Source organism: Alnus glutinosa, chromosome 7 (assembly GCF_958979055.1).
Source record: "Alnus glutinosa chromosome 7, dhAlnGlut1.1, whole genome shotgun sequence".
In the NCBI taxonomy this organism is placed as follows: Eukaryota; Viridiplantae; Streptophyta; class Magnoliopsida; order Fagales; family Betulaceae; genus Alnus; species Alnus glutinosa.
The window spans coordinates 24,731,854-24,746,367 of NC_084892.1; the positions used below are offsets into that span (position 1 = coordinate 24,731,854).

Consider the following 14,514-nt stretch of genomic DNA (forward strand, 5'->3'; position numbering starts at 1 on the left):
TGACTCCTATTGTCACATATAACTTTTTCCTTTCGGGGTTCAGCCCATGGCAGTCATCAGTCGGCTCAGGATTATAGCGAGCCCCACTTCGAACCCTGCACGCGGTTCAGGCCCTTCTTTCTTTTGTACTAGTGTTTCCTCTTGTAAAATCTCTGTCATTTATCAGGGAAGATAAAAAGCTTTGCTATATTCTTATCCATAAACCGAGCGATAAAAGCTGTGGATTGCAATAATCAGGAACCCCCCCACCCCCACCCACTTGTAAATCCAGTAAAAGCATTGGCATCAATCAGGACAAATTTCACTCCGAATTGATCGCAAGCTTTTAGAAGGATTCCCAATTCCAAGAAAGTTACGAGAATTCTTTTTTTTTTTTTATTTGATTCAGGTTCCATTATCATCTGTCTCTGTATAAACCTCAAAGCCCCCCATTTGTGAAAGATTCTTAATTTCTTTGTAATTGTACCCACTCAACCGCCTTCTCAGTTAAGGAATTGCTCTCTACAAACCAGCTCAAGATAATAGGATTAAAGAAAGGAAAAGAACTGCCAAGTAGGTCCCGCCTGACCTGTTTTTACGTTCCGAAAGTTGTGTTTCCGATAAGGTATAAATTCCACTCTTTTGTTGCAGACCGACCAGGCAGGGGTTTCATCTTTTGCTATCTAAACGGAACCTATCACCGCCCTAATATTTCCCTACAAGACAACCACCGTGTCTCTAGGCCATATGCCAAACACGCGTCCTTTTGAAAGGATTTTGGATGGCAGCTTGGTTTTGTTGTTTGGCGGTGCTGGACCATAAAATAGACAGCTTCATTTTGCATTAGGATCGGCTGGGTTGGCGATTCTAATTTGACATATTTAATTAAATCGATAACACTCATCAATGCTAATCCGGTAATCTCATATTAGATTAGCCGGTCGTGTCAAACCTTAGGCCACTTACGCAGTATCGCTTAAGTGCAAATAGAAGAAAATATTCTTATTGATATATTAAATTATACAAAAAGACTTGATTCTTTTTCAAATGCATGTATCACTTATAAAATTTAGTGACAATACATGTTACAGTTACTTTTGCAGAAAGAATTTTTTTAAAAATTAAAATTGATAATATTATGCCAAAGATCGACAATATCACAAGAAAGATTAAATGAATCGGTCATAGTAGATGTTAGAATAACTTGAATATAAAATTTAATTAGTACTTTTGCATATCAAAAAAGCGAGAATTTATATATATATATATATATATATATATATATAATTAAGCGGTTCCTTTTTTGTTGTGCAGCCATGCTCCACTAGACGTTTAGTGAAAATCCAAGTGCCCATATAGAATATGGTTCCCCCATCACAAGGCCCACCAACTGATTTCAGTAGTCAAAATAACAAGATAGCAAGCAGTGTTGATTGCCCGATGGTCCAATGGATAATGAAGTTGAAAGCTTTGAGCCATTAACCATCCAAAACTTGCCAAGAATCTAATAAGCACATTTCTCAACTATTTGTCACTTATAGGATAAACCCTCCTCTATCTATTGGAATTCTCTAGTAATTTGGTCAACACATTGTAAGAGAGCAATTTGGCCAGTACATTATGAAATAGCTTAAATGAGATTTATCTGTCCAAGTAAATTTTAGACTGTCTGACCACTTATTTGAAAAAATAAGTCTTATGTAAGCTTTCTCACGTGTATTACTCAAATTATTAATAATTTAGACAGAATATTGTCAGAGATCCTTATCCTATCTGTAAACCCCCCCCCCCCCCCCCCCAAAAAAAAAAAAAAAAACCCCAAAGCAAAAACGATAAAATTCTCTTATAAGCCTTCAATTTTATGGGGTTTTGTGAATTCCGGAAGTTTGATGGAAAAATTAGGGCTATATCTAATAATTAAATAACAAAGTTTTTCTCCGATCTAGTATATTAAACATGAGAAAACTAAGTTTCCCAAAAAAAAAAAAAAAAAAAAATGAGAAAACTTTGTACATTTTTAATTCTCTCGTCATCATTTTAATAGAGTGAATTGATCCTTGGGTAAAAGGAAATTATGTAGGGGAAATTCAATAGGCACCAAACAAGGTGTAAAGAAGGGATGAAGGGTAACAAGTGACAGGAAGGAAAATAAATAGACAATTCAGTGCCAGAGCAGCGCACAAGCTGTCCTGAACATCCACCGACAAGCTAGAGTCCTACTTCCATTGCCTATTTAGGAAGGAATGCCTTATACAATCAGAACCTGACAGCTGCTTCATGTTCTTTTCCCCTTGTCTCTATTAAATATTAATCACTGGAAAATTATATATAAATGAACAAATTATCACCTCCTCTATTGCCCTTAATTCTGATAATTTAATGAACCAATTAATGTCTATTTAGTCTAAAAATATTTTTTTTCAAAAAATAAATAAATAAATTAGGGGAGTATTTATTCACATGGGCATCTACACTTTCTAACGCGTATATAGCTGCCATCAAAACGATCAGTGCCAGTATCATGAATGGCCATATAGAGAAAGTCGTTGACATATGACGCGTTTTTTGTTGGCGCTTTGCTTTTATAACCCTACGGTTTCTCCAGTATCAATTAATGCTTCACTAAAATTGGTTACTGCAAAATTCATTATTTCACTTTCTTTTTCTTTATTATTGAGTCACGACATTTGCGTATTAACTTATGTTTGTTTGTCGGGTTTAGGTCATTATATCGAGACATTAGTATTTATTAAACATGTTAGATGATTCAACCCTAATTTACTAAATTTACATTTGATTCGGTTAGTGCCGACCCGAGACCTGAATTACTTTGTTGGGCCAAACTTCCAAACAAACAACCAATAGCATTAACTAGTGAATACAAGAAGAAGCCAAAAAAAAAAAAAAAAAAGACACTTAAAAAGTATCACATTACATTATATAATAGTATTGAAAACATATATAATTAAGCTGCGGGCTACATGTTTCTTATTGCAGCCACTTCAGCACATAACAACACTTTAACATTAAGACAGACAGACAGACACACGTTTAAAGTCATAGGAGAAAAAAGAAAGGAACATAAAAGCTATAAAAGAAAAAGTTACCACACCGTCACTGACTGAGTGACTTTCCTACCTATCACCATTTTTTCACCTTTTCCTTTTATCCTACCAAAACCCCATTACACCCAACCTATTACTTTACTACCCCACCACTTCAAAATTTTCCCGGGAAAATAAAGGAAAATTGAAGGCGGGAAACTTAAGACGTTAAAATTAAAAATATAGAGCGCGGTAAAAATTAAAAAAAAAAAAGGACTCAGACGCGGAAATTCTTTCCCATGAAAGTCTGACCGAACTGCCAATTTGCTGGCGCCACGTTCCATGAGGTAGAGGTGCGCTTGTCACTGCCCGTGACCCTGAACGACAGAGCCTGGCCCACCAAAACGGCGTTGGATTGCCAGTTCTGGCCCCAGTTGCGGCTCATGCTCATCCAGCCAGTGTTCGACCCCTTCACGCTCACGACCACGATGTCGCCTGCGCCCGCGACGTTGGTGACCAGAACCAGGTTGAAGTAACGGAATCCGTTGACAGTGAATCTGATTCCTCCTTGCTTTCTGCATGGGACCCTGTAATAAAACAAAAAAAACATGTATTCACTATTTAATTATATAAGAGTAACTTTTGGGACGGATTAAAACCCTAGGTGAATGGTATTTCCCGTAGCAAAATTTATGAGTGACCCATCACACGCATGGGGCAACGTTTTCCAACGTGAAACATGTCGAGGATTTTCTGACTTTTGGGAAAGCACGGCCCTATCCTGATTTTCCGGGAAAATTAAATTCCATAAATTACAAATGTTATCCATCGCTAAATACTGAAAATACCCTTGAGTGGAATTGCCAAACCCAGTCAGGTTTTACTTTTGACACAGACCACCTTATGTTTGGCGTTTTCCTAAAAGACCCTGGGTTCTTTTATTAAAAATGGATGAGATTTGTGAAAAAAGTAAGGCTATTTTAGTGAAAGCGCTCGGAGCAGGCCAAGTCATAAGTCCAAAAGGTTCAGGGAATAAAAAAAAAAAATGGTTTCCGTTGGTTAAAGTTTGGGTAAACGACGTAAACCTGAACGGATTCTCAACCAACACCGCCACTAGCACAGAGATTCTGTTAGCCTCTTGTTTGCTTCCCGAGAAAACCAACGGGAAAGAAAATGATAGGATACAAGAATTCCATCATTTTCCGCTGTATGGTTCCGAGGACAATCAACTTGTCAATCCTTTTCTTCTTTTTTTATGATGACACAGCTTTTCATGTTAGAGAAACAATAAACAATAAGGGCAGTTCAGTCAACCCAAAAAATTAGAAACAAACCAAAAGCTATATAGCAAAAGAACCAGGCATACAAAGCGTTAAAGCAAAACAGAGCAGGACGTTCACTCACCGGCGGTAAGCTACAGGAACGATTCCGGCGCGGTACTCGGCGATCTTAAGGAACATGGGCATGGCGAGGTCGAAGTGGGGCCTGGGGGGGTTGCACCAGCCGCCATTGTCGCTGGGGAGAGCGAAGTTGGGGGGACAGAAGTTGGTGGCCGTGATTAAGATGGAGGGGTTCCCAGGGTTGCACCATCTGGGGTCCTCGGCACACTTGATCTCGAAGCACGCGCCGCAGCTCAGCCCGTTGTTGAAGAGCGCAGTGCTCAGTGCCGCCGTGTTCACTCCGTAGCCTTGGCTGTAGAGATTGCCGTATCCACAGGCACCACCTGCACGCATTGAGACCAGAAATGGCTATTAGAGTTTCGTTCTAACTTGGTTCAGTGGTATTTTTAACCAGAACTTGAGAAATTACATATGGGGTGGAGAGATTGAACACAGCTAAGAAATCTAATGGGTAAAAATTTCTCCAACATTATGAATTTGAACTGCAAAATAAGGATTATAGGGATTCATTTAGAATGTTCCAGTAAATTATAAATGAAGAAAACGAGCTGGGCTCTGAGAAAAACTAGTGGCAGAAACAGGGTCAAACGGGGGTTTCGCATAAACAGGCATTATGACGGAAAATGCAGAGGGGTATCTCTGGGTTCTTCATGCTCAACCCTCTAAGGTTGGTGAACATGGGGATGGTCTGGGTGGACATGACTAATCCATGAGCAGCAGAGAACAAAAAAGCAGGGAACGCGTAAATGGGACTGTGAGGCTAGCAAGAAGAAAGTTTCAAAGTATAGAGAGAATACCCATAGTTCCAGAAGCGTCGTTGCCACCATAGAAAGTAGCGTGGGCGCTCTCCCACTGCCCACCGGTGTAAACCCCGGGGATTCTAGCGTCAGCCACCGCAAAAAGCACGAGAAGGGAAGCAATGCTTAGAACACTCACTGGAGCCATCGTTGTGTGTTTGTGGAACAGAGAGAAAGAGAGAGAGAAGTGGGTTGGGGGTGGGGCGAATGGAAAGCGGGAGGAACGTGGGGGTACTTATGGAGTGGCCAAGGGTTGGAGGAAAGAGCAGGGGTCTGATATTATTACTACGTATTTAATGCACTTTCTCTGTCCTCTCTCACATAAATCTATTTTGTACAATTAAAGTCCTTTTTTTTCTTTTTTCTTTTTTATAATTCGCCCTATTTTCCTTTTTCTCCAAGAAATGGTTTTGGTCACTCCTTAAATTCATAAATTGATGAGCATGGATCGATGTAGTATTCATGTGCACCACACATGGGCACTTAATATTTATTATGGTTTTTTTTTTTTTTTCTTTTAGTGACATGTTAATTTTGGTTGGTCACGAGAGCAGGGCAACTTGGGTTCATATTCCAAAGAATAACATCCATCCGATAAGCATACTTAGGTTGAATTAAGGCTTTTGATTTCACACCTAGTTGTTCTTCTTGATGCAACTTTAAGCATCTTTTGGTTACCATAAATCTAATCGGTGGAGGATAACTCTTGACTTGAAGAACAAAATGCTATTTTCCACCTCTCAAATTGACTTCCCACTCAATTGACATATGGCAAACACTTGCCATTTTTCCATAATAAAATAAAGTAACTTTATTTAGTATAACTGTGATATTACGTCCTCAATTTTTTAATTTTTTTTTTTTTGTTTACAAGTGTTGATTTTTACTGTTATATTAGTATTAATTTAAAATAAAAGAAACAATTATGGTAATTTCAGAATGAATAATACTAATTTATATATATATATATACAAAGTTAACAAAAATAATATTACCCTTTCGAAATTTGAAAGTGAAAGATAAAGATTTGACGATAAGCAGTAAAATTAAGGTGAAGGGATGTAACATTGCCCCTTCAATATTTGTATCAAAATTTAATGCCTGTATAATATTTAATATGCATCAACTTTCTCTCAAGTTGTTGGGCTTGGGATAAATTCAAATGATCCACAAACTAAGTAGATCCACCGTTCATTCCATCAACTATAAAAGCACCTTAAAAAGTCTTATTCCTAAAATCCTGATGAGAAAACCCCCAACTTGAAGCCATCTTTGCTTTTATCACAAGCGGTCTCTTTAAATATGTCAGTATATATAAAAAAGAGGCATTATCCTTACAAATGGCTGTAATTTTATCACAATTTAACCTCGTCTTTTTCTTTTCTTTTCTTTTAAAGTAGAATAAACTAAAAAAAAAAAAAAAAAAAAGGGGGAGATTGAAAATGGGAATCCGAGTACCAAAGCCACGAAAGGGGCCGCAAAGAGAAAGTAAGAAACGCTGGACTGCCCCAATTGAATGAAGATAAGGGAAATAAACGCGTAAACTGAGGGACCGTTGTCCGTATACAGCAGGCTCGTGTGAATTGCTATCGGCCCTAACAGTAAAATGGGACCCATTCGAGCCTCACGCACGCTCTTCCACGCTCGCCCACTCCCCCACCCACCTCACGGTTTAGGATACGTCATATATACAGATTTTCAGGGACCAGTGGCAGTGAGTCGTTTAACAATTTCGGCTATTATTGAATTCCCAAAAAAAAAAATTAAAAAAAAAAAAAAAAAAAAAAAAACCGGCTATTATTTTTTTTTTGGGCACAGCCAAACGCCCCCACCCTCCAGTCTCCACCAATCGTAACTGCTCTGCCCAGTAGCCCTCCTTTTCATGAAAAACATTTAAAAAAGAAAAATAATATTTTTCATCTATATGGTCTGCCCTTTAATTAAACTGGTTCATTTCGTATAATGCTCCGTTTGTTTAAAATAATTTCGGAGAAGTCATTTTTCAGAAAAATATTTTTCGTCGAAATCATTTTTTGGTGTTTGGCGCGTACGGAAAATTACAAATATTTTTTATATTTTAATTTAATCATATTAATTAAAAAAATTAAATTTTATTCACAAAATAAAAAATATTAATATAAAATAATATAAAAATATTTTTTAAAATTTGGCATATACAAATTCCGGCAAAGTTGCCGGATTCCGGCGAACTTTGCCGGAATCCGGCACAAAACGGCCGGATCCTGGCCAGTTGACCGGAAACCGGCCGTCCTGGCCGGAGATACGGCCAGAACAGCCGGATCCGGCCACATGCCGGGGGTCCGGCCGTTCTGGCCGGATCCGTCCAGGATTCCGGCCAGATGGCCGGATCTCCGGTTTTCTGGCCGGGATTCGGCGAGATAGCCGGAGATCCGGCCGGAATCCGGCATGATATCCCCGGAATCCGGTGACATCTGCCGAACGTCTCCGAATTCCGGCTTAATTTGTCGAATTCCAGCACCGACCGGAGTCGGAATCTGACTTGTCGAAATTCGGCAATAGTCAACTGCTTGAACGTAAAGGTCGACTGTGTTGTTTAAAAAAGAATCGACTGCATCTATCGTTTACGGAAAATGATTTACGCTTTTAAAAAGCGTAAATCATTTTCCAAAACTTATTAAGCATTTTTGGTCAAACGGAAATCATTTTCCAGTTGACCATTATTTTCGCCCCTACCAAACACCGGAAAATGCTGAAACCATTTTCCAGAAATTATTTTACGCCGAAACAAACGGGGCATAAAAGTACTCTAAAAGTTAGATGCGTATCAGCGTATACGAAACCAGCTCTTTAAAATGATTCGTATTTTTGAGCCTCTTTAACAATAACAATCAAAACACAAGACTGAATCCCACTTAATAAACTGTTGCAAGTTTTCTCTGTCTCTCGTGGGCGTCTCTTCTGAATACAACTTAACAGTCTGTTGATAGCCGGGAAGGGGGGCTTCTAAGCCTCCCATCCCCGGTAGAATTTTTTGCTTCCTCCATGGTATGTACCATGGGGATGGTAGTCTTTCTCCCAGTCGTTTAGGTTGTGGAGTTTTGTTCTCCGAGTCCTCTGGGTTATAGAGTTTGTGTTATTTGTGTTTGTTTTCTTTTCTGTTCTTCTCGTTCTCTGGCAGAAGGTCCTTCCCGAGGTGTTCGGCGGGGTGTTCTTGTTTTCGTTTTGTCTCGCCGGTGGTGCGTATTTGTGCCTAAATTGTTACAACTTTTGATGCTAGATCTACGTTTTTCCATCGGCTTTCTAGAGACACGCGCCATTCAGATGGGTTCACCGGCATCTTCTTGCTCCGCCGCTGTTTGTTCCGGCTGTCGGGATCATCGGTGACCGGCGCGTGGAGGTCTCGTTCCGGCGTTTTTTCGCTGTGCAAAGGCGGCGGTCGGGCACTGGGTGGCTGATTTGATGGCTGGCGGTTTCGGGGGAGGCGCGTGTTGTACACGCGCCTGTCTCCGACGAAGACAGTGTTCCCCTCTGACGTTTTTGGATTGTATTTTCTGCTAGATGTGTTTGTGTATTCTCTTGTTTCTAGGTACAGTTGCTTATGTGTGGCTCAAGTTTTACTAGAATTTTCTTTATTAGGGGGCTGATTGTAATTTTAGTGAAATTTGAGATTCTACATATGTAATTGTTTTTTTAAGTTAGATCCTTCTGACTTAAGAGTGTATGGGGGGTTTGTCCCTCATTGCTCATGATGTAGCCTTTGGGCATCCAGAAGTTAAATAGCACATCTATTTGTTCAAAAAAAAAAAAACAATCAAAACACGTAGTGAAAAAAATGCAACTTTTTTGTTTTTACTATTTTTTATTAAACACACTCACAAATTTTTTATTCTATTCTCTAATAGCTTGTAAATATTACTTTTTATTTTTTATATAAATTATATTATATTTCTCATATTTTCATATGTAAGAGAGAATGATAGTTTTGTGTTAGAGTGAATCAATGAATAGCTAGTTTTTATTTATTGCATTTTAGCTCACCTCTAGCAAATTTGTTGGTGGTGAAAATGAGGTAATATTAGCATAGCTAATACTGGCATTTTACCTAGTCTACTAGAGATAGAGATGAAAATGTAGATGCGGATGCGGATGCGGTTATTAGTAATATTTGTATCCGCATAATGCGTTTATCAATTTTGAGTATCTGGATCCGTGCGGTTATTATCCACTATCTACATATACGGTAATGGCAATTTCGGACTACTATCCAAATCTATGTGCAAGCTTAAATAATGCGGTTATTACTATATACAAGTTTAAATAAATTAATATTTCACTTATTACATAATTCATGATTATTAGCCATGCATAGAGAGTCATTATTTCAAAGAGTAATTGAGATTTAGATTATTCAAAGAAAAGAAATAAAATAAAATAAATATAGGGAGGTATGACTTTAAGATAATAGTGAGAGAAAAAAAAATCCCTAACATAACTTAAATATCTTAAACTTACCAAATCTAAAACGACTTCATTTTAGTGAATTTAATTAAATTTGTATTAAATATTGTATATATAATATCTAAAGGGAATGCGAATGCGGTTATTATTCGCCGCATTTTCATCCCTAGCTAGTGATGCTCTTAGTTTTGACGAAAACTGTTACATCACAATCAATTATTGATTCACGTGTTATGGTTGATGACTCAATCTATTATAAAATTACAATTTTATTTTCTCAAAAAAAAAAAAAAAATTTAAAAATACGAGTCACCCCTTACCAGTTAAGGGATAGTCTCCCCTTCATAGGATGCAGCCCATCGCCCCGTACACTCCCTTAGACAAGAGCGGTCAATCATCCTTTGTATGGTAAGGGGAGGCTCTCCTTGTTAGATGAGGGGTGATCAGTTGTCCAGCCTGCCCATCACTGACCGCCACCCACTAAGGGGAGGTTGGCCACCCCTCAACTAGTGAGGTGTAGCATTTTTTTTTTAAAGAACTATTTTGAACAATTTGAAAACCACATGGATATTCGAAGTACTCTTAATACCACATGAACCAGTTTGGTATCAGGACAAACCACATAACCCAAAAATATAATTTTCATTCATTTTTTTTTTAGGTATAGTTTTCGCTCTTTTAAAAATGTGATGTATTGCTATACAATATTTATACAAGAATCATCTTTTTTTAAAAAAATAAAAATAAAAATAAATCCCTTCTTATTATTAAAACACAATTTAGCATTATGCCCAAACATCACAGGAAAAAACATTTCCTACAAATAATATCATAGATTATTGGGAGAATATCTTCAAACCAAATTGTATCTATGACATCGATAAGAGCCTCCTTTGTCAGGCCGTGAGCCGCTTCATTTGCATTCTTTTTGACATGTACCACCTAGTAAGAACGCAAAGAAGACAAAACTTTCCTGATCGATATCATCCGCTAGATGGCAGGTAAGGGATTATGGGATATGTTTGTCATTATCCCCATCCAAAATTATTTTGATATATGAAGTTTATACTTTTGATTATGCAAGGAATTGAATAATATGATCGTTTTGGAAGTATGACAAATGTGATTGAGGAAATTATTTAATGGCAAGGCAAGAATTAGCCATAGAAGGTGAATTTGTAGGTGGCCGGCTCCTACTTTATCACCCATAACCATGATTTTGTTTCCATTTCAATTTTGCATAACTTATCCCAAACGCATCCTCTAATTGATTTATTATTATTATTATTTATTTATTTTGCTTTTAAGCTAAATTTAATCAGCATTTACACAAACTACAAAGTTCGTAATCAATATTTGGACATTGATCACTCATACAAAACGTATCCTCAAATTGAGTTTCACTCACCAACGTATGCAAAAAGGCTCTAAATCCACTTTGACATATTTAGAATATGTGTATTTATGTTCAACCATTTCCTTAAGCAAGCCAAATCAGAACTTTATTGCAAGTTGCAACGCAAACGTAAGCTTTGTTTATTATTATTATTATGTTTTGATCGGTGCTTTCTTATTTTTAAGGGAAATTTTATTCTAAATTGTCGTTGCTTTTACATTTTTTTTCTTTTTTTTTTTTTTCAGTGTCATACATCTGTTATGTTTTTTCGTTAAATCATTTTCAATTCTAAAAACATTCGTTCGTTTTTTTTTCAAAAAAAATTAGACGATATTTTTATAAATTCTATTAAATCCTGATCAATGCCCAAATCTTTGCAATTTTTTTATTATTATTATTTTAAGAATTTTGATACTCTTCCATAAGATTTAACGAAAAATTCTAAGAGGTGGGTAAAATTAAAAAAAAATTGAAAAGAGAATACACTAAATTAAAAGTTTTTTTTAAAATTTAAAATGTAATTGAAAATGTGATATAAATTTGGAAAGATTAAGCGAAGTTTTTTTTTCATATTTTTGACGTAAAGGCAAAAATTATTTTTAAATTTTTAAGAGCGTTTTGTCTTTGAAATATTGATTAATGTTTTATTTTTTGAAAGGGGAAAGATAACATAATTATTAAGAATTAAGGTTGAGGATGTGATGTCGCATCAATGGCGGCTGAAGGCATGTGAGGTTGGTTATAGCCCTTTGCTGAGAGTCAAAGGCCCATGGAGAGAGAGTGTCTCATGATTCAACGTTCAAACTCTCTTTTTGTCCATCCAAAAGGCCGGCCCAACTTGCATGTGATCCGAATTATTGTTTTGGTTGATCTTTTGCTTATTCCACACACTCCTCCACATGGACCACGTCCCTTCTTTATTATTAAGCGTTTCCACTTGTCCCCCAAATCTTTTATTTCTATATTTGCAATTAAATAAATTTTTAGTATTCTTTATTTATTATTTATAATATACAAAGAAAAGTGTTATATTTCACATTTTTATTTTACAATATTGATGAGGCAGTCTCAATCAATTTTTAGTTTTTTTATTTTTTATTTTTATCAATGACTGATATAAATTCTAATGTTTGCTTTGGACTAACACATCAGTATTGTAAAATAATTGTGAAATAAAAGTATAATTTATAACATTACTCATATGCAAAACTACGTAGACGTAGAGATCAATCATTTAAACTCGATACATGCTCTTGCCATATTATTTAATAACACGATTCGAGTATTGTAATTTTTATTATAATTTCATTACAAACTCATTTAAAAGGTGGTATAACATGAGTGAAAAAATTAAGCAATAAAATATGACACGTAATTTTAATTGTTTAATGAATTGACGCAGTAACCAGCAAGTGAACTGTTACGTTAGTTTATAAAGAGTTGTAGTAAAAGTTGTAGTACCTTACCAACGAGTAATGCCAAGCTACCCTTCACATGCACTCATCTTTCACCGGTTGACGTATTACGTTTTAAATAATTTTTATTCATTTATTTTTAAAACACGTCTTTAGGTCAACTTATATAAAATAATTTAAAAAATCCCTACCAACACTCTATTATTTATCATTTTCTTGTCTTTATTTATATTTATTGTCCTGCCGGCCGTACCTCCTTACAGCGCTCGAATTAAAACGGCTTAACTTTCACTCAATAAGCCATAACAATATATATAATAAAATCATACCGTTTTATTTCCTTTTCAGATTTCAACTACATCTTTAATTTAATTTAATTAATTCACCAGAATATGTTTAATGCAATATATGACACGCGTCACATGGGGAGCACTTGTGTTGCATTGCTTTCACATGCACCAAATTTTTTTGGTAATATTCTCATTTATTCGTGTTGATCATCAGTCAGCCTCACCACCGGTGGCTACGTGGTCATTAAAATCAGAGGTGGTGAAATAGTTAAGGGCAAGGGGGTATAGGTGACAGGTCAGGTGGGGGCACTTTGACACGTAAGGGGCCTACCCCTAAAAAGGTTAAAAAAGTATCCCAATCACCAACCAACCAGATCTAGAGAATCGGCCACATCAGCAAACGCAATGAAGTCATGTGGTTCAATTCAACCACACAGCACCAACCATACATGCAGGCCGATTGCCAAGACATGCATGTGAACGTGCCACCAATATCGCCACCTCACCAAAATGCCTAGCCACGTAGGTTGTGATAGCTAGGCATGTGAATGTGGAGTAATACTACACATCATCCCCTTGTCCTTCTTTTGCCCTCCCAAAATTGATGTGGCTCTTAAAATCATCATTTGATCAAAATCCAAGAGTGATATATCAAAAATTCAATAGTGATTTTAAGAGCCACATCAATTTTGGAGGGACAAAAGGAGGACAAAGGGATGATGTGTAGCATTACTTGTGAATGTGATGATTCCATTTTCATCCATTTCCCTTCTTTCACAATCACACGGCTATATTTTTTCTTTTCTTTTCTTTTCTAATTGAATATGGGAAAAAGGTTACAAGGTTGGATCTTTCCCACTTCTTATCTTAATGGAAGAGAAAATAGGAGATCCTATAGGAATGCTTCTAAAAACATGATTGGAAGCGGCCCACTTAGCTAAACAATGTGCCCAAAAATTGGCACTACGAGACACTTTCAAAGCATTCCAATCACACGGCTATATATGTGTATTGTATGTATAGCTTGATCATGGCAATTCAATTTTGCAACATTAATTAATTTTAAATAGTTAGAATTTCTTTTTTATTCTTCTTATGAATTACTGAATTATAGTATAATAAATGCTTAATTGCGTTTTTAAAAGCCACGTTAATTTTCAAATCACTTTTTAAAATCGAAAACTCAATCAGACTCTAAATATATTTTTATCGATAAATTTTATTTAATTAGTAAATTCTCATACGACTGTCATACAACTATAATGACATACAAATAAAAATTAACCATTAATTTATTTTAATTTGTTTATAGGCAGTCACATCATTGTAATTGTTTGACGGACATAATAATACACTAAATAACATTCTCCTAATTATACCCCATTGTTATTATAATCTTTTACTCATTCTACGTTGGACATGCATGAAGGCTCGAGGAAGATAAAAGTCAAAAATAAAATCCAATTTTCTAGAATCTTGGATGGTGGGTGATTTTCAGCTGTCGTTCGATCGACAAAATTTTGCATGTGTATGCATGGGTGCATAGAAGCGACTCTTGGGATCCAAAATCACATGGGATTCTATGATTATTTTTTGTTAATAGTCTTCCTACCTCGTAGACTTAGACCCTAAACGTGGATTATATATATATATATATATATATATATATATATATGCATCCCACTAACATGCCCATAATTATCATCAGCTCCCTGTATTCCTAAATGTCGGTGAGCTTGCTGCAGCCGCGTGA

The 14,514-nt window shown here is 36.3% G+C and overlaps 1 protein-coding gene across 1 annotated transcript; it reads right to left on the bottom strand.

Annotated features, from left to right (window-relative positions):
• Nucleotides 1–2,895: 2,895 nt before the first annotated feature.
• On the bottom strand, nucleotides 2,896–5,487 carry LOC133872849 (expansin-A4-like). The gene is made up of 3 exons (XM_062310469.1): nucleotides 5,221–5,487; nucleotides 4,428–4,746; nucleotides 2,896–3,610 (listed from the first exon to the last, which is right to left on the bottom strand). The coding sequence occupies exons 1-3, from the start codon at nucleotides 5,366–5,368 to the stop codon at nucleotides 3,301–3,303; spliced, it is 777 nt and encodes a 258-aa protein (XP_062166453.1). The 5' UTR covers nucleotides 5,369–5,487; the 3' UTR covers nucleotides 2,896–3,300.
• Nucleotides 5,488–14,514: the final 9,027 nt, after the last annotated feature.